We start from the raw sequence: 21,595 nt of genomic DNA on the forward strand, positions 1-21,595 counted from the left end.
GAGAGATGTTGGTCACACACTCCAGTTCATTCTTAATGCTGTGAGGAAGAGCCGTGTGGCACAGATGACGAGGCTCAATACTGCGCTTGACCAGCGGCATCCTGAACGCTGACGCACACACCTGACAAACACAGAGAGATACGGCAGATGAGACAACCATCACCCAATCAAATCACAGAACAGTTTCACAGGTAAATGAAAATCTTCATCATTATTTCTCTCCCTAGGGAGGCACTTTTTTTTCTTGGGCAATCGAGAGAGTGATGAAACAGCTTTTAATAATATATAAGCAAAGACATAATGCTTACCACAACAACCAAAACAACCACATGCGCAGTTCACACACACACACACACACACACACGGCAGAATTCCTTCACTGCTGACGTTACGATTTGTTACAATGTTGCAATTTCTCATTACGGAACATTGTCGGAACTCATTTTGACAGTTAGGAAGTACATTCAAATTCAAATACAGTACATTACGCAGCTACAGGCTGCATCGGAAATCGAATATTTCCACCTTATATAGTGCTGTTATGGTCACCAGTAGTGTTGCGCTTGCAGGCTGCTGGAGAACACTCCCTGTCATTCTACCGAACTACAACTCCCATCATGCCCTTCAGTCACACACCTGTTTTCATTCACCTCCTGATTACACACAGCTAAAGCTTATCAGGACTAACTACTTGGACTATATAGACCTTTTTCATGGCTGCTGCATGGAGGGCGCCATAGCGACCAGCGTCTTTTGGTAGAATGCTAAAAACTTCCGTTTACAGCGTGTACAACTGGTAACTTGCGCTCCGAAAATGGGTTTCAATAACGTTTTTAATGGATAACAGAGTGTTTTTGTGACACACAACTTAGAGATGTGTCTGTTAAAGCCGTTATAATCTGTCACATGTGGTTCAAGCGCATCAGAAATACGAGAAAAACGTTCTCCTAGTTCACGTGTCTGCCGTCAGAAATACAGTGTGTGTGCGTTCCCGGCCTGTCAGCTGCTAGCTCAGCGGCTCTTTAACACACACACCAATGCACACAGAGAGAGAGAGAGACAGAGAGAGAGAGCAAACCAGAGTACTGGCATGAAACTTAACAGGTTTGAAAGTCGTGCAATTTACACAATTGAGCAATGAAAGTCTGTTATTGATTCTCTGCTGCTGATTTGCTGTTCATTCTAATCGCGAGCCGTTTGTGTTTTATTTCGTGTGTTGTTTTCACCACGGTTTGTGTTTTTCTGTCATTTTAAAATGACACTAGCCTGTATTTTCACTTTGTCACAGTTATTAAATCAGTGTGTCAGTGGCACAGTACAGGCTACGTGTGTGTGTCAAACATTTTGGTGAACTACATTAGTTTGGGCTGGTTATATATTTGAAATAAAGAGAAAATGTTGACTTTAGCGATGACGAGGCTTCATTTAAACTGCAGAAGATGCCGTCTGACAACGAGGGGAAAACGCCTCACAGCAGCTGTTTTCCATCACATTAGATCACATTTCTTTAAATGATCAGTCCATGGGCCTGTTTCAGAAAGGAGGTTAAGTGAAAACTCAGAGTATTTTAACCCTGAAATGAGAGAAACTCTGGGTTTTCCGTTTCAAAATGGCAGGTTTGTTAAACTCGAGAAATCAGGGTAAGTCAAGCCTGTTTCTGAAAGAAAGGTAACTTTAACTCAGAGTCAGTTACTGTGGTAACTTACTCTGTGAATCTAACCTGGTCCAGAGCAGGTTTTATTCTCTAAACTCTGAGTTTCTGTCGGTCTCCTCCCCTTTTTTAAAGATAAAGCGGTATTTCTCGCCTTAGCCTTACGTCTCCACACACCTATTTTAGAGCTCATTTTGGAGATGTGCATAAAAACGATTGATGGAAACGTCATGATTCACATAACTTTTGAAAATACACATAATAAAACATGTGCATAACTGAGTAGGTTAAACTTTTATTTGATAAGAAAAGATGCGCATGAACTACGAAGGAAACACTTAACAAATTAAAGTATGTGCATTAAAAAAAGGTTTGTTAGAGATGATGATGAAAATGTGTGTGAATGGACAAACCAGCAGAGCACTGAGCACACTGTAGAACATCTTAAATGTTGTTTTGGTCATTCTAAAATGCCTTACCTGTTTCAGTATTATTATATATTATTAATTACCTCAGAGCGTCTGGAGCGTGTCAAGATCTCTGCGTCTCATGGCTTCAAACGCCCCCAGGTGATCATTGTGTGTCAGCATTGTCTTCTGAGGCGCAAGTACATTTATTAAATAAAAAATAATTGGCGCAGTTTCTTCTACCGCAGTAAATTCTGTTTTTACTGTTGATATTTGGTGCAAGTTAATCAGGAAGTGACAATTATGTTCTCTTTGACTTGTTGGATGAAAACGCTGCTTTATTCGCATCTTTTAGGCGTTATTCCAGTTTTGCACAAATTTATGTTATATATTTGGATGGAAACATGGATATTGCCTACATTTTTGTCACACTCATGACAAAGTCACGTATGAGAATGGCTTTTCCTTTTTTCATAAATAATTAGCTTAACCTTTGACATGTACTGTTACTAGATTAATGGGATTACTATTCTTTCTAAAAAGTATTTTTAGCACTGCTTACCTTCTAAATGTTATATTAACCTCTATCACTCTCTATCAACTCTATCAACCTCTATCAATAAAAAGGCAGACACACAAGTGCACTGCTAAATCTATTAAAACTGCTAAACATGTATAAAAGTTTAGAAACATTTTATAAACGTCACACATTACATTACTTATTTTATTATATTTAAATACTTTAAATTAAAAATTACGCATTAACTTGAGCAGCTGTTTTCTCACGCTAACTGTCTGTTTCACTGATGGCTGCTTCTTTTTAAATATATATGCTCATATTTGCTATAACTTTGCATGAGCAGATCAAATTCAGCCGGAGAAAGAAATGCTGATCTCTTTTTTTGAAGATGTTGCCATAGTCACTCGTAATATCTGTGCTCCATTGATAATGTCTTTTTATAGTCACGGTGTGCGCGCTTAACTCTGAGTTGGTCTACTCAAAGTTGATTGATCTAACTCAGATCAGCTATTCTGAAACCGAAAACTCAGAGTTTTTAATCTCTCTGTAAATCAACTCAGAGTTCAAGTTTAAACTCCGATTTGTTTGAACCTCCTTACTGAAACAGGCCCCAGGAGATGGTGCTGATGGACAACAGTGTTAGTTCAAAGAGGATAAAAGCAGGTAAAATAGATTAAAACTATCGTTTCAAAGCTGTCCAAATGTGACCGTTTACACGCATCAGCTGCCGACCGGAAGTTCTTCGCATTCTCCTTGCGCATACACGCAAAGCATAACGGGTAATTTTGCGTACCAAGAAAAAGGTCTATACACACCACTCACACACATCCATGTGTCTTGTTTTCTCAGTAGTGAGCATTACAAAGCATTTCCTGTATTCTCTAGCTGTGTTTTGACCGTTGTTTTTATATGCTTATGTTTGTTTTGCTGCCTGCCACAACCATTCATCTGTTTACCAATTACCCTGTAGAACAGTATATGAGCCGAGTAGTATGTCTGAATTCATAGAATGTGTAAAAACAGTATGCAAGAAGTACCCCCGGATGACCTACTACTTTTGGGGCGACTCTGTAGTGCGCATCCAATGGGCGCTACGTCTATTCATGAATGGGAGTGAAGCGATGCGGGTAGGTCATGTGATCATGACAAACAGCGGATGTAGTAAGTTCCAATTCCATTCATACTACATAGAGCACACTTTTCTATGGGTTGTTTAGTACATTCAAATTTAAGAGTAGTGCCTGCTTGAGTAGTAGACTATTTCAGACGCAGCCGAAGTGTTCTCGTTTTAACCCTGTGTGACCCTGTGACCTATTTTAACTTAATAAATATATGCAATTTTGAGATGTTTTAAGTGTCTTATATAAATGCTGATATTTAACCGCTAAAGTGTGACTGAGACATCTGTATTGTTAAAATAACACTTCATATCAGAGGGTACTTAATGAAAATATTATTTATTCATGGTTTTGATGTTCAATCATTTTCATGCCAGTTTAGGTCTGCTGTAGTATTCATTTTATATGATTATTGAATTGGCGAGGCAGTGGTGCAGTAGGTAGTGCTGTTGCCTCACAGCAAGAAGGTCGCTGGTTTGAGCCTCGGCTCAGTTGGCTTTTCTGTGTGGAGTTTGCATGTTCTCCCTGCCTTCGCGTAGGTTTCCTCCGGGTGCTCCGGTTTCCCCCACAGTCCAAAGACATGCGGTACAGTTGAATTAGGTGGGCTAAATTGTCTGTAGTGTATGAGTGTGTGTGTGTGGATGTTTCCCAGAGATGGGTTGCGGCTGGAAGGGCATCTGCTGCGTAAAAACTTGCTGGATAAGTTGGCGGTTCATTCCGCTGTGGTGACCCCGGATTAATAAAGGGACTAAGCCGACAAGAAAATGAATGATTATTGAATTTATTTATGTTCACAATAAGCTTTATTTTTTATATTTAATTTTTTTTCATTTCAATTTAAGCAGAATCCTGAACGCTCACCAGCATAAACACACCTGAGAAACACAGAGAGACACGTCTGATATCACAGAAACAAATGATCACACAGTAAAACTGGTAAATTGCTGTAACATTACAGAACTACTTCACCGTTAAATTCACACACAGCAAAATTACAGCAATTTACTGCTGATGCTACGATTTGTTACAATGTTGCAATTTCTCATTCCGGAACATTGGCGGAACTCATTTTGACAGTTGGGAAGTACATTCAAATTCAAATATAATACATTACATGGCAACAGAGTTCTCATTTTGACCCCTGTGTGACCTCATGTGACCTTTTGACCCCATCACTCTTGTTACACTTTCTCATTACGGAAAAAAAAACTGCCTGAAGTCATTTTCACACATGAGCTCTTCATGGTAATTTACCGGTAGTTTTCCAGAAAAGTCTGTACAGTATGTGTGAAAGCGCGACAGAAAGACAGACGTGCAGCTGTGAGGATCAGTGTTGTGCAGCTGCTGGATGCGCTCGAGCAGAAATAATCACATTAACACACACACTTCTACATTCATTCATTCACAACAACATCACTGTTCATCGTGTGTGAACAGACATATAAGCTTCACTGTGTCCACTAACACAGCCTACTCTTTTCCTCAAGAAAAACACACACAAGCACACACTCATAAACACGCATATAAACTGACACAGATATATTTATAAGATTATATTAGATTTACCTTAGATAATATTTTGTGATTTTGGCATAATATATTTATTAGATTAATATTAACCTCGTCATTGTCTTAATATAAACATATATCATAGAGTAAAATATGATTTTTTTTAAAAGCACCATATTACTATTATTTTGTATCTTTTTTTACTATAAATTTAATTAATATTATATTATAAATTATATACATTACATTACATTACATATACACTGCCTGGCCACTTTAATAGGTACACCTTACTAGTACCAGGTTGGACCCCTTTTGCCTTCAGAACTTCCTTAATCCTTCGTGGCATGGATTCATCCATGATGCCAATCTCCCGTTTCACCACATCGCAAATTTGCTCTATTGGATTGAGCTCTGGGGACTGTGGAGGCCATTTGAGTACAGTGAACTCATTGTCATGTTCAAGAAACCAGTCTGAGATGATTCACGCTTCATGACATGCTGCGTTATCCTGCTGGAAGTAGCCATCAGAAGATGGAGACACTGTGCTCATGAAGGGATGGACATGGTCAGCAGCAATACTCAGGTAGGCTGTGGTGTTGACACCATGCTCAGTTGGTACTAATGAGCCCAAAGTGTGCCAAGAAAATCTCCCCCACACCATTACACCACCACCACCAGCCTGAACCGCTGATACAAGGCAGGATGATCCATGCTTTCATGATGTTGAGGCCAAATTCTGACCCGAGCATCCGAATGTGTGAGCAGAAATGGAGACTCATCAGAGCAGGCAACGTTTCTCCAATCTTCTATTGTCCAGTTTTGGTGAGTCTGTGTGAATTGTAGCCTCAGTTTCCTGTTCTTAGCTGACAGGAGCGGCACCCGGTGTGCTCTTCTGCTGCTGTAGCCCATCCGCCTCAAGGTTGGCCGTGTTGTGTGTTCAGAGATGCTCTTCTGCAGACCTCGGTTGTAACGAGAGCTTATTTGAGTTACTGTTGCCTTTCTATCAGCTGGAACCAGTCTGGCTATTTTCCTCTGGAATCAACAAGGCATTTGCGCCCACAGAACTGCCGCTCACTGGATATTTCCTCTTTGTCAGACCATTCTCTGTAAACCCTAGAGATGGTTGTGCGTGAAAATCCCAGTAGATCAGCAGTTTCTGAAATACTCAGAGCAGCCCGTCTGGCAGCAACAACCATGCCACGTTTAAAGTCTCTTAAATCCCCTTTCTTCCCCATTCTGATGCTCTGTTTGAACTGCAGCAGATCGTCTCGACCATGTCTACATGCCTAAATGCATTGAGTTGCTGCCATGCGATTGACTGATTAGAAATCTGCATTATTGAGCAGTTGGACAGGTGTACCTAATAAAGTGGCCGGCAAGTACATTATTAATATTAGTTAAATATTATACTTCAGTTTGCGCGAATGCTTATTTAAATGATCTCAGAAATGCCTTTTGCAGAAGTCGTCTTATGTTCTGTCAAGCTGAACGTTGGGTCAAAAAAGAGTATTTGTGGCAGATCTCACGCCTGCTTCCTCCATCACACACATTAAACTCTGAACACTGAAATGCATTGCATTCTGGGATACAGTCTGCCATGCAGTGCATTTACATCTGGCTTTCATCCAGGGTGATGAATGCTGCATTTAATGCACATATCAAATCAATTCATGCATTTACACAAAGAGTGAAAATGATGACCGCAGCACATACTGTATATTACAGAAGCACTGCTGAACACAACGCTGCCATAGACTAGATCAGAGCAGTGTGTGCGTGTGTGTGTGCTCCAGAAAAGCTCGTCTGGCTCTTTTGTTTCCATCTGAGAATCTCAGGAGACTCTTAATGGAAAGCAGCTGTTGGGCCGATCACATCTGCAGGCCTCCTGCGCTCTGATTGGCTCAAGCTGAGCTGGCCGCTCTCTGACTGGCTGCCGCAGAAGGGCTCCGCTTACTGTGATTGGCCTCCGTCTTTATGCAAAGCAGCGGTGTTGGTTTAGCGCAAATCAAATCACACTGACACCCACACATGAGGACACTGGAACACTTTCAGCTCCACAGAATGTGATACTGCAGAGTTTTTAGCTTCACAAAATATAAAACTGGAGTGTTTTCAGCGTTTCTTAAAGACGTAGACGTCACAACAACTGCTAAAAAGACCTGTTAAAGGGTCAGTCCACCCCAAAATTGGGACAAAAGATGTACTCAGTATTAACTATACCTCAAGTGGTTAAAAAAACTTTATTAGTTTCTTTAAAATGTTGAACAAAAAAAGAAGATATTTTGAAGAATGTTAGAAACCTGTAACCATTGACTTCCATAATAGAAGAAAATATAAACCTGTAACCATTGACTTCCATAATAGAAGAAAATATAAACCTGTAACTATTGACTTCCATAATAGAAGAAAATATAAACCTGTAACCATTGACTTCCATAATAGAAGAAAATATAAACCTGTAACCATTGACTTCCATAATAGAAGAAAATATAAACCTGTAACCATTGACTTCCATAATAGAAGAAAATATAAACCTGTAACCATTGACTTCCATAATAGAAGAAAATATAAACCTGTAACCATTGACTTCCATAATAGAAGAAAATATAAACCTGTAACCATTGAATTCCATAATAGAAGAAAATATAAACCTGTAACCATTGACTTCCATAATAGAAGAAAATATAAACCTGTAACCATTGACTTCCATAATAGAAGAAAATATAAACCTGTAACCATTGACTTCCATAATAGAAGAAAATATAAACCTGTAACCATTGACTTCCATAATAGAAGAAAATATAAACCTGTAACCATTGACTTCCATAATAGAAGAAAATATAAACCTGTAACCATTGACTTCCATAATAGAAGAAAATATAAACCTGTAACCATTGACTTCCATAATAGAAGAAAATATAAACCTGTAACCATTGACTTCCATAATAGAAGAAAATATAAACCTGTAACCATTGACTTCCATAATAGAAGAAAATATAAACCTGTAACCATTGACTTCCATAATAGAAGAAAATATAAACCTGTAACTATTGACTTCCATAATAGAAGAAAATATAAACCTGTAACCATTGACTTCCATAATAGAAGAAAATATAAACCTGTAACCATTGACTTCCATAATAGAAGAAAATATAAACCTGTAACTATTGACTTCCAAAAATAGAAGAAAATATAAACCTGTAACCATTGACTTCCATAATAGAAGAAAATATAAACCTGTAACCATTGACTTCCATAATAGAAGAAAATATAAACCTGTAACCATTGACTTCCATAATAGAAGAAAATATAAACCTGTAACCATTGACTTCCATAATAGAAGAAAATATAAACCTGTAACCATTGACTTCCATAATAGAAGAAAAAATAAACCTGTAACCATTGACTTCCATAATAGAAGAAAATATAAACCTGTAACCATTGACTTCCATAATAGAAGAAAATATAAACCTGTAACCATTGACTTCCATAATAGAAGAAAATATAAACCTGTAACCATTGACTTCCATAATAGAAGAAAATATAAACCTGTAACCATTGACTTCCATAATAGAAGAAAATTTAAACCTGTAACCATTGACTTCCATAATAGAAGAAAATTTAAACCTGTAACCATTGACTTACATAATAGAAGAAAATTTAAACCTGTAACCATTGACTTCCATAATAGAAGAAAATATAAACCTGTAACCATTGACTTCCATAATAGAAGAAAATATAAACCTGTAACCATTGACTTCCATAATAGAAGAAAATATAAACCTGTAACCATTGACTTCCATAATAGAAGAAAATTTAAACCTGTAACCATTGACTTCCATAATAGAAGAAAATTTAAACCTGTAACCATTGACTTACATAATAGAAGAAAATTTAAACCTGTAACCATTGACTTCCATAATAGGAAAAACAAATACTATGGAAGTCAATGGTTACAGGTTTATATTTTCTTCTGTGTTCAACAGTGTATGTGTATCTATGTGCATGTAAAATTTGTGTGTGTGTGTGTGTGTGTGTGTTTACAAGCATTTTTGTGTGCTAATTTGTTGCATTGTATTCATTCATTCACTCATTTATTTTCCTTCTGCTTACTTAGTCCCTTTATTAATCAGGGGTCGCCACAGAAGAATGAACCGCCAACCTATCCAGCGTATGTTTTACACAGGGGATGCCCTTCCATCCACAACCCAGTACTGGGAAACACCCATACACACTCTTTCACACACACACACTACAGATAGTTTAGTTCATCAATACCCCTTATAGCGCATGTGTTTGGACAACCAGGACTCGAACCAGTGACCTTCTTGCTGTGAGACCACAGTGCTAACCACTGAGCCACCATGTCGCCATTGCATTGCATTGTAGATGTTTAATCTGACATAAAAATGTAGGATAAATGACAAGCATAGTTACTTATGTAGCAACAGAAAGGGAGTTAACTTGTTAACAAAGGTTCAGGTTGCTAGTTCGAGTCCTGGCTGGGTCAGTTGGTGTTTCTGTGTGGAGTTTGCATGTTCTCCCCGTGTTGGTGTGGGTTTCCTTCAGGTGCTCCGGTTTCCTCCATAGTCCAAACACATGCACTATAGGGGAATTGAACTAAATTGAAAGCAGTGTATGAGTGTGAATGAGTGTGTATGGGTGTTTCCCAGTGATAATTTGCAGCTGAAAGGGCATCCTCTGTGTAAAACATATGCTGGTTGCTGTGACGACCCCCAAATGAATGAAAATTAAGATCAGATATTGCCATTACAGTAATTCAGAGTCTGTCGCTACACACGATTTGTACATTTGTGTGTGTGTGCGCTGTGACCTTCACACTCGTGTGTCGAGTGACTGAACCTGCATGAATAAATGAGGAGCAGAGACTGATGACATCCCAGAGTGCACTGCTCTTATCTCCCTCTGTACAGGCCACACTGGACATCAATGCACTATACACACACATGCACACACTGGCACACACAGAAATGCGTACAAACACACATGAGCACACTAGAACACACATGCAGACATACACATGCTGACACGCTCTTACACAACAAAATACACACACTTTGACACACTCAAAAACTCTCATACACACACACACACACACACACACACACACGCACGCACACACTGCTACGATCAGAAAAAACACACATTGACACACTCACACACACATAAACACAACACACACTTTGACAAACTCACACACACACACACACAAATGTGGATGATGTATGGAGAAGACACTGTCGACTCACAGCAACAACACCATTGCTCCAACCTCCTATCTGGCTGTTTCTGTGCGGAGTTTCTATGTTCTCCCCATGTTCACGTGGGTTTCCCCCAGGTTCCCCGGTTTACTCCCACCATCCAAAAACACCATAGCCAATCATCTAAACCAAATTATCACCCAAGATAATCGTTATTTACACTTCTTACACGGCGACAAGCAGGGGAGTTCTCGAGACCTACCTGAGTTTCCTGCTTCTAGCAGGAAATATGTTAATTTGGAGCAGTTTTATTGTAAATAAACAGTTAAATGGTAAGCAATATGTTTTAAAATTAGTATTAACAAAAGAAAAATGAATAGTGTACATTAGCAGCAAATACATTGTTACGACTGGGTGGAGTGGCAGAGGACAACAGGTTTATTCAATGTCAGGCAAGCAGTGGTCATCAGGTGCAAACGGGTATGTATAGACAGTCCAGAATCGTAGTTGATATAAACAGGCAAAAGGTCGAAAGGCAGGCGGCTAAACAGGATAACTAGGATACAAGGCTAGGGTCTAGACACGGAGAAACAAGACATGTCACACTGGGAAAACAAGACTCGGCACCTGGAAGCGTGAATGAGTGGCTTATGAATGGGGTGATATCAGTCTGTGACAAGGTTTAGCTGGCGGTGATTGCAATCAGGATAGATGATTGAGCAGGCGTGCGTGTCTGGGAGCAGTGCATGTATGAATGTGTAGTCCTGGGGAATGCGGAAATGTAGTCCTGAGAGTTCGTCTGAGAACCAGCGATCTCTGGAAAGTGATCACTGGTTGTGTGTAGGGTTGTAACAATATACCGGTATGACGGTCTACCACGATTTGAACGTGCACGATTATCATACCATGAACAATTGCTTATCAACGGTTTTAACCCTTAAAGACCGAGACAGCCGTCCGCGGCTAAAAATAAGTATTGCTCTTAAATGTTTAATAACTTTTGATCCGCTGATCCGATTCATACAATTCAAAGATTGGCATAAAGAAGAGAATCTCAGCTTTCCAGTGCTGTATCACATAACATTCGCGGACTTTCAGAGGTTCCGGAATCAGTGCGGTTACGTCATCAAAATTTGACCACGCTGATTTGACAAAGAAACGCTCGTCACTGTGTCTCCGGACAAACCAGACATGATACATTGATGCATTGTCCCTCCTCCATGCCCAGATTGGTTCAAACTCGCTATATCACAACCAATAAGCATAGGTTTCACTTTTGTTTGTGGACCAACACTGAGCTTTTTGAACAACACGGAATAAGAGATAGGCATACATTAATGCACGGCTAAATAAAACGCAAAAAAAAGTTTTGCATGAAATAATTCTCATACTAAGTACTTTTGCATGCACAGCAGCACAGAAACATGACAAAACAGTGACACAGCAAAGACCAACTGCTGCTCTTGCTGTTTTCAAAAGACGCAAATGAAGGTGCAGCTGTTTGTCTGCATTGCAGACAACCACATCCAAATCCATATCCACAGACAACCATATCCATGCTGGCACATAAAACCTAAGGATGTTCCATATTGAATCTAGTTTCGTTATGTAACTATTTATAGTATAGTAAATATTTATATCTATTTTTTACTGAGGATTTGCACCATGTTTATTTGGACTTTATTTGGACTTTGACACATTATTTATTATTTTCTTATTTTTATTTGTTCATTGTAAGTGGTGTTGTTTATAGTAACTAAAAATATATTATTTGGAAAAAGTCAAATTTGCTTCACTGTTCTATTATTTTGTAACATTTGTAACATACCGTATACCGCGAAACCGTCAAACCGTGGTATTGTTTTAGACGATTATCATACCGTAAAAAATTCATACCGTTACAACCCTAGTTGTGTGACATACAGCAAACAGTTCAGCTTATTAAAATGAAAAGCTATTACAATTAAACAGAATTACGCTATCAACCTCATTAGCCGTTTCTCCACTGTATAACTTACACACTCTGATTAAAGAGCAACGAATGAGTCTCTCATTTATTTAGATTTTTTATTACATTAAATAAGAGGTGTCACTTTAAAAATACACACATTTAATGTTATAATGAAGGCATTCGACTGCTTTCCATACTTTTTATGCTCATTTAAGATGAAATTAGTTGTGTTTGGGAAAAAAAAACACCAATATCGACATCCTTATATGTTATTATTCTTAATTATGTGTGTATGTATGTTTAAAGACGCACCCAAAAGCCAGACTTTCTCTCCGCTTCAAATCACGTGTACAGAATCCGTTTGGGAAACAGCTTCTGTTTATCTCTATGGAGCGCGTCAGCTGACAGACATGCACCATTATATGACTGTTTTGAGGATTGTATAGGATGGGCGACGGCACCTGTAATCTAAAGGAAATGTAATCGCGCCGTTTTAAATATTTATATATATATATATATATAAATGTTTTCTTGTTTTCATTCCTAAACAAAGTGAAAGCACAGAACAGACTCGCGTTTAAGAGCAAGGGGCGACCCCTAATGGTTCGGCGGTATCGGCTGCATAAAGGGAGGCTCGACTGTTCAGAGAAAGACTGAAAATCTGGTAGAAATACAGGAAAATACATGTACGGGATGATAGCGGGATAGAACTGTAAAATATGGCAGAATCCCGGGAAAAATGGGAGGGTTGACAGGTATGTTATTACCTGCTCTTCACACACAAAGTAGGCCTGCCTGAAACTTTAAATGAGAAAAGACTCAATAATATATTGGACAGATCCTCAACGCACTGATTTCTTCCCTTTGAGCTGCTGTTTTGGAAGTGTCCGCATACTAGAGGGCTGCGCGATGTGTCTCCGATGCTTTAAGCTAGAGGTCTGCCATCCCCCGACCCGACCAGATTTCTGCGGCGCGGGTATAAATTTCTGAATAAATTGCGGGAGCGGTCGGTAACGGGTTTAGCTTGGGACGGGAGCGGGCTGTCTAGCAATATCGTTCCTGACTCCCGAGTGAGCATGCGTATGTGTGTGTGTAAATGAAATTGCGCGATGCTTTGTTTAGCTTGTTTGTTGCTGTGTGTGTGTGTGTATGTGTGCACACGTGCGAATGAGAGAGAGAGAGCTTTGTCTGTGTGTGTGTGTGCTTGGTGCTGTGCGTGTGTGTGTTTATACAGACAGCTTGTTATAGGCTGTCTGTACTGTATAGCTGGGTGGTTTTCGGTTTTGTTCTCCCCCCGCTCTTAAGCGGGATCGGGCGCGGCAGGTAGAAAACGGGGCGGGCCGGGCAGCGGGACAACAAGTGCTTAATATAAGCGGGAGCGATCGGGTTCGGGCTAAAACCTGGCGGGTGCGGGCGGGAGCGGGATTCAAAATTTCGTCCCACGCAGATCTCTACATCAGGATCAAGCGCTTCATTCCTGCACCAGCTGCGCAGACGTGACATTCGTCGCTCCATAAAATTATTCTCTCATCCTTCCGACTGAGTTTATTCCTTCGAGGGGAATAGTTTCAGTGCTGTGAATAGTTTGTAAAGCCTGACTCATTGTGGTCAAAGTAGTTGATTAAATTAATAAAAGTGAAACTGACGGGGGCGAAGCAGTGGCACAGTAGGTAGTGCTGTCGCCTCACAGCAAGAAGATCACTGAGTCGTTGGTTCGATCCTCGGATCAGTTGGCGTTTCTGTGTGGAGTTTGCATGTCCTCCCTGCATTCGCGTGGGTTTCCTCCGGGTGCTCCGGTTTCCCCCACAGTTCAAAGAGATGCGGTACAGGTGAATTGGGTAGGCTAAATTGTATGTTATGTGTGTGTGTGTGTGTGTGTGTGTGTGTGTGTGTGTGTAGATGTTTCCCAGAGATGGGTTGCGGCTGGAAGGGCATCCGCTGTGTAAAAACTTGCTGGATAAGTTGGTGGTTCATTCCGCTGTGGCGACCCCGGATTAATAAAGGGACTAAGCCGACAAGAAAATGAACGAATGATCATGCTGCCTTTTACCAACGATTAGTATCAATAGTGGTAGCCTATTACAGATTTCAAAAAAATAAAATCTTAATATAAAAAAGGAAACAAGCTGGAGCACATCAGATCAATGTCATAATGAATGCTCAAATAATGTAGCCGAGTGTACAGCAAGCATGTTGAACATGGTTTTAGTTAGATTGTGTGTCTTTTACATACAGTAGGCCTGTAGGTGTGTAATTTTCACTAAAGAAGATATATTATTTGAGTTTAGCACCAGAACTATAGAAACTGTGTTATGCTTTAAAAAGCAAGGCACAGTATGGATCTGTATCAGTCGATACAGTACGAATTTTGGTATCAGGCAGGCCCGGATTGGCTAATCGGGAGGACCGGGAGAATTCCCGGTGGGCCGGTCCGTTTTTTGGCCGTGAAGGCCGGTGTCCCTAGTTCCAGAATCGGTTGCTCTCAGCAGTCACACTTTTTAAAAATTATTTATTTATTTACTTGACCACAGCCTTCTTATTCATTATTTTACCGCAGCTCTGCTCTTTTTATCTATTTTCACGTAGCCTCGTGAGCAGGATGCAAGTTAATGATGATATAACCAGATAAGTCGCCATTCACCGCGCAGCCGTTGTGGTACAGTGGTTAGTACGTTAGATTATGACGTGGCCAACCTGGATTCGGTCCTCGTCTGAGTAACAATTTTTTATTTTTTTTCATTTTTATTGTTAAGACATAATACTGTAAGGGTTGTTGAACATTTGAAGTTCTAAAAGTGCTGTTTTCTCAAAAAAACACGTGATAGTGTAATTAGAAACTGAATTGGAAATGACCTTATTTTAATATAGTCAGTGGTGAACTGAGGTGGGCCGGTCTGAGGCTTGAAACTCCAGGGCTGAAAAAGAGTCCCACTCCAGCCCTGGTATCAGGAATAGATCGGTTCACAATAAAACGGTATCAGTGCATCCCTAATTGCAAGCAAGAATAATTACAACAGAGCAAAGAAAATAGACAAATAGACAGTGCTTTATCATTTCTGAAGAGTCAAGCAGCTCAATTCAGGTACAGAAATGTAAATGTATAGTTGTAACCTCGGGGTATGACACAAACAACTGGAGTTTGGATCCATGTGCAGGTTTATTAGAATTGTCAGGCAAGCAGTGGTCAACACAGGTGCAATCAGATGTATAAAGGCAAATCCAGAATCATAGTCGAATATAACAGGCGAGAGGTCAGAAGGCAGGCGGCTAAACAGAAGAACTGGATAAATAAGGCTAAGATCAACACACAGGAAAACAAGACTAGGAGAACGCGTTTCAATGTCACTTAACAGTAAACAAGACTCAGCAACAGTGAGTGTTTCTGTGCTGTTCATATAGTGCTGTAATCAGTCTAGAAGCAGGATCAGCTGTGGGAGTCTAATCAGTGGAGACTTAGAGCAGGTGTGTGTGTGTGTGGCATGACTGAATATGTAGTCCATTAATGAGCAGATTTGTAGTCCTGTGTGTGTGTGTGTGAGTGTTTACCAGCAACCTCTGGTGGTTTGATCGCTGGTGATCATGACAATAGTCATCATTGTATTAATAATTCAGTTTTTATTCTTCATTAAAGTTACAAATGTTTTGAGTCGGAATGTTTTAAACTCTCTTGAAAAGCCTTTACAACACATGCAAATGATAAAGATCGACCCTGTTATAGTTATAAACAAATCTCACAAATCTCAGCTATTCTCAATGGTTGTGCAGATCAACTTACAATCGCAACTCAGCATTGCACATCCTGCGATGTGACTATTGCAGACACACACATTGTGATGTTAATGCTGACACCATGTGTTGTGCAGCCCTACTCAAAAGTACTTCTACTTCACACAAAAAAGATGCACAGTTTGAGAAAGCAGTCTAAGTATGCAGCATCAGATTTCTATAAAACACAGCGTTTTAATCACTATAACACATGGATAATTTAAAAGACGAGAGCGTCAGGCGATGATAAAACAGCTCTGAGAGCCCAGCGATCACTGACAGCCCTGAGCTGGAGTGTTTTCACACCGCGCGCCGCCAGATCCCCCGTCAGTTTAAATATAGACAGAAGCTTGACAGAAAACGGGATGTTGGAGATCCGCTGTCCTCCAGAGACTGGACACATCTGGAAGCACAACTTTACTTCCACAAGCTCGACTACAGCCAGGAAAAACGCCGAGCTCACACTTCAACAAACCCGGTGATTTAAAGATATGTCAGTGTTTGACTCTTCTAAAGCATGAAGAGATCATAATACGTGTGGAGATATAAGCATGAACATTCTTGTGTAGAACGCTGACGTCGTCAGATATTCTGCCTTGATAATGTGAGTTACGTGGCAGAACGGCGGTCTTTATTTTGATCTGTAACTCCACCCACTGCCAGTTCAGCCAATTATATTCCAGCACCCCTGGTTGCTTCAGCAGAAAAACTTTAATTTTAGTCATAAAGGCTCTCAATGTTTTGCGGACGCAGCTGAAAATGTGACCTCTGGAGAACAATGAGATGCAGATTCAGAGTTTTAAAAATACACAAGGTGGTTTTTGTTTTAAAAACAATTCAAAATATTACAAACGTAAACAAATAGCTGATCAGTTTATAGTGTAAAGAGCGTCACACACCGGATGCGCCTCCCAGCACCACGACAGGGCATGCACATGACAGTTAAAAGTATCGCACACTAGACGCGCACATTCGAATGTTATTTACAATGAAACTGTTGAGATGGTGCTCTGTGGCGCGGCAGATATATGAACAGTGTCCTGAGTCATGGCTGGGCGCCCCGGACAGCCCCCGACTTGAGGCGCCGGTGTGTGTACCCTAATAGAAACCTATGCTTAAAATTCTGAAATGCATGGCGCTACGTGGCTGGCACGTCCCCGAGCAGCGCATCTGGTGTGTGACCCCCTTTAGGTTCAATCTTTTAATGCAGGGGTTCTCAACATTTTTCACTGCGGGGCCCACTTCTTTCTCTGATTAATATTTGAAGGCCCACCTGTCTGACATTTGCTTTAAAATGTTTGTATGAAATGCCCATTTAAACCTTTAGTTATTAACATAAATTTATTATACATTTGCTGTGCCTTCCATTATTTTTTATTATCAGCATTTTATATATATATATATATATATATATATATATATATATATATATATATATATATATATATATATATATATATATATTAAATGTAAATAAAATTATATTTTTTTATAAAATGCTGATAATAGAAAACAATGCATGTATATATATATATATATATATATATATATATATATATATATATATATGTATATATATATATATATATATATATATATAATTTTTTATTATTAATAAATAAATAAATAAATAAATAAATAAATAAATAAATAAATAAATTAATTAATTAATTAATTTATTTATTAATTTATTTATTTATTTATTTTTAAACATACACAGATTTAAAGAGCACCACAGGTCAACAGGGAGATTGCAAAACACCAGCTTCTGCTTTAAACTGGACTGACTGAATATCTACTATTAAATATCTCCTATTCGCAAATATACAGACAAATGTAAAATACAGTAACACCCTCAATCTGTTGAAACAATCTAATGGTGGTTCATAAGCAAATATGTTAAATAGTTCACACAAGAATACACACGTATAGTTTGTGAATAAACACACCGACATGTACTAGTTGCAGACGCGATCATGAGGCTGTTTTTGCTCTGAGTTTGAAGTAATCAATCAGAGAACAGGAGAAAGCGCATTAACATAACTTCCATTATTTTAATATACCATATTAATATTGAAATCCAAAAATTATTGCATAATATTGAGAGTTAATTTTTTTATTTCATGGGCCCACCTGCAGAATCACTGAGGGCCACAAGTGGGCCGCGGCCCGCCGGTTGAGAATCCCTGTCTTAATGCGTGCTTATTCCTATAGTCAATCTGGCATCTTGTGTGTGCATTGATCTGAGTAGGCAGGCACGCGCACACATAGGCAGGGCTCGAAATTAACCTTTTTGCTTGGTAGCACCGGTGCTCCTAACTTTAAAAATTTAGGCGCATCAGCCAAAATTTAGTCGCACCCACCAATTATGAGCACCATTACTACAAGTTTTATACAAACATATTAATTGTATTTGAAATCAACACTAATCAAACTAACAAGCAAAAAAAAATAAATCATATATAACGTTATATGCAAGCGTGAGGAAAATATGTCTCAACAAAATCCCGTTATCACAAGAAAATAGATTTTTATAACAGAACTGAGTGACCAAAGCATACACGGAGCGCTCACCGACCCTGCACACACTGCTTGAATTAACGTGTTAACGGTATAACTAGTAAGATGTGTCATTATTTGCAACTGTAGATGCCATGGTTTCTAAAACAAAATCTGTCAAGTTATGTTATGTTACCTTCATTCTCATCTTCAGCGCTTTACAATTTTTCGCGGTAGTAGCTCTCTGTCATCCGAAGTCAGAAGGCACTGAGTGATTGACAGCTGATATTAACCAATCATTCGCATTCAGTGCTAGAGCAGTGGTGGGCTAATAAGAAGAGCGCGAAGGCGGGGCAAGCATTACGGACTTGGATTTGTTTACTGCAGCAAGTTGACATGACGACTGTTTTAAACCATTCCTATACGCTGCGTTTCGCGTTTCAAGTGCAGACAAAAAGCTTAGAGATGCATTCTGCGTGAATGTCTCCCGAATCCGCGCATGTGCTGAACATTTTGCAGTAAAAATTGGTCGCACACTACAATTTTAAACACTCGCAGAAATGCTCCCAAATATATTTCAAGGTCGCATAGATAAAATTTCGGGCGCAATGGTCGCAATTTCGAGCCCTGATAGGGCTCAACCTGTGCAGTGCACATGCCCTTTTTAGTCTTGAATTGAAAGTGCCCTTCCAAAATGATCAAAAGTGCCCCTGCGGCACCCCCCCCAACCCCCTCCCCCCCTCTACCGCCCTTCAGTACGCGCGCGACAACACCGCTCTTCAGTACGCGCGCGACGTTGGCGACAAAGATGAAGACGGCGACGCCGACGACGACAACAACAACAACAAAAACAACAACAACAACAGAGCATCTGCAGCGCGAGGATAAAGAACGAGCCTCCTCCATTCATTTACTTTACTTTTACTCTTTACTCCTTTACTTTGGTGGAGTGAGGAAACGGTGGAAACTGAACACATCCATTAGCCCACATATTTAATTTTCGTAATTTCGTTTGTCAAAGACCAAAGGAATGAGTTGTAGGAAATTCGTTATAACTTTAAAATGTGTTGAAAAAAGTTTTTTTTTCCGGCCTGATCATGACTCTCTGGAGTTGCTGTGGGTCAGAAGGACAGAGTGTAGATGAGGAAACTGATCAATAATAGATGTGAACTCCAGCATTCAGAGGAAGAGCTCACGGAGAAACCTCAAACTGCTGAAACTGTACTTCTGAAGGGCCCAAGAAGACAAAAACTGCACAATATTACAAAAAATAATCATTATTATTGACATAATAGTAGATGCAAAATCCATATTGCAGAAGATGCAATAAATTAAGTTTATTTTCTGTGCTAAGCATTTGTGTGTTGCATTTATAGAGCTGTGAACCTACACTGGTCTCATGGTTCGGTTCGGTTACGATTATCATGCCATCAATTCGGTTCAATTCGATATCTCAGTGCATCACGGTGCATTGACGGTGCTTTCCATACACAGTTTTATATTTCCTTCACAGCAGCAATTCTTGTATGAAAATGTATGAATATATTTATATTTATATACTATTTGTAATACAATTTTGTCATTTAATACAGACAGTCAGAAATATAAACTGTACCTTTAAACAACACGAGCATTTATAGCAATTAATATAAACAAATATAAATATCCCGCTCGCTTCTGATCCTTGTCTAATTACACTTGTCTCTTACACCCCTTTGATTGGTCACACCCTTAACAAAAACGGCTGTTATTGGCTCTTGCGCGCTGCGCTCTTCACAGATGAGTAAAGCTGCGGTCACATTAGAGTTTGAGCATGCGATATTCTGTCGTGCGGTGCTGCGAAAAGAGGCGGGATTAAACAAGCTAATTAGACATTTTAAAAAGCGAGCGATTGCTCCATGTTTTAAATTTCAGTCCAGAGAGGTCATGTTTTGATCCTCCATTGGTCTCACGCAGTCAAGTGATGCGAAATTTGACGCATGACCCTGCGTTTCCGGTCTGACGCATTCGCGTACGTATGAATGGAAGTCTATGTGGGGAAAAGTCCAGTGTGACCGCAGCTTAACATTGATAATCTTATTTAAGGTTAAAGGTTTAACAAAAAACACAAACAGACAGGGCCGGAGCAAGCTGAACTGCCGCTCTAGGCAGAGGACGATCATGCCGTCCTCAACCCCAATGTGAAACGAAAGTGACCGGTTATGAAAATGAAGTGAGGTGTCGCGGACCTCTTTTCCGGAGCTCTATGCGCGGATATAACTGAGGACGCGCAGGTGCTGAGGGAGGGAGGGAGGTGTCGCGGACTGGTGGACACCGCCCTCTCTATTCTGCCGCCCTATGCGTGGATATAACTGAGGACGCGCGGGTGCTGAGGGAGGGAGGTGTCGCGGACACTGCGCTCTTTATTCTCCCGCCTTATGCGCGGATATAACTGAGGACGCGCAGGTGTCTCGGACCTCAATTCTGCCGCCCTATGCGCGGATATAACTGAGGACACGCGGGTGCTGATGGAGGTGACGCTGATGCCGCCCTCTCTATTCTATCGTCTATGCGCGAATATATCTGAGAATGCAGGTGGTGAGGGAGGTGTCACGGACATAACTGAGGACGCAGGTGGTAAGGGAGGTGTCGCAGATGCCGCCCTCTCTATACTGCCGCCCTAGGCGGCCGCCTAGGTCGCCTCTATGGACGCGCCGGCCCTGCAAACAGAGCACAAATAACACAAATACAAAACAACAAAGATAAAATAAATCAGTTATCAGAGATGAGCTATTAAAACTATTATGATCAGAAATGTGTTGAAAATGTTCTGATAAATTGCACATGGTAAATATTGTTAAAAGAATACCAGTTTCACAGGAGGGCAAATAATTACATATGGCATATGTGTGTGTGTTTTTATTTATTTATTTTAATCTAGTCTTATTTTTATTAATCATCTATACTTTTC

The 21,595-nt window shown here is 39.9% G+C and overlaps 1 protein-coding gene across 4 annotated transcripts in view; it reads right to left on the reverse strand.

Moving 5' to 3' along the window:
* Positions 1-21,595, reverse strand: part of wasf1 (WASP family member 1) — a 79,769-nt gene that overhangs the window by 31,367 nt on the left and 26,807 nt on the right. For all 4 annotated transcript variants that reach the window (XM_087298848.1, XM_087298847.1, XM_087298849.1 and 1 more), the window contains exon 2: positions 1-121. This exon is cut by the window's left edge and continues 33 nt beyond it. In XM_087298848.1, the coding sequence (XP_087154974.1) occupies positions 1-100 (100 nt within the window). In that variant the 5' untranslated portion in view covers positions 101-121. The remainder of the gene's footprint in view (positions 122-21,595) is intronic.

The sequence above is a fragment of the Danio rerio genome, chromosome 20 (assembly GCF_052040795.2).
Source record: "Danio rerio strain M-AB ecotype USA chromosome 20, GRCz13ab, whole genome shotgun sequence".
Taxonomy (NCBI): domain Eukaryota; kingdom Metazoa; phylum Chordata; class Actinopteri; order Cypriniformes; family Danionidae; genus Danio; species Danio rerio.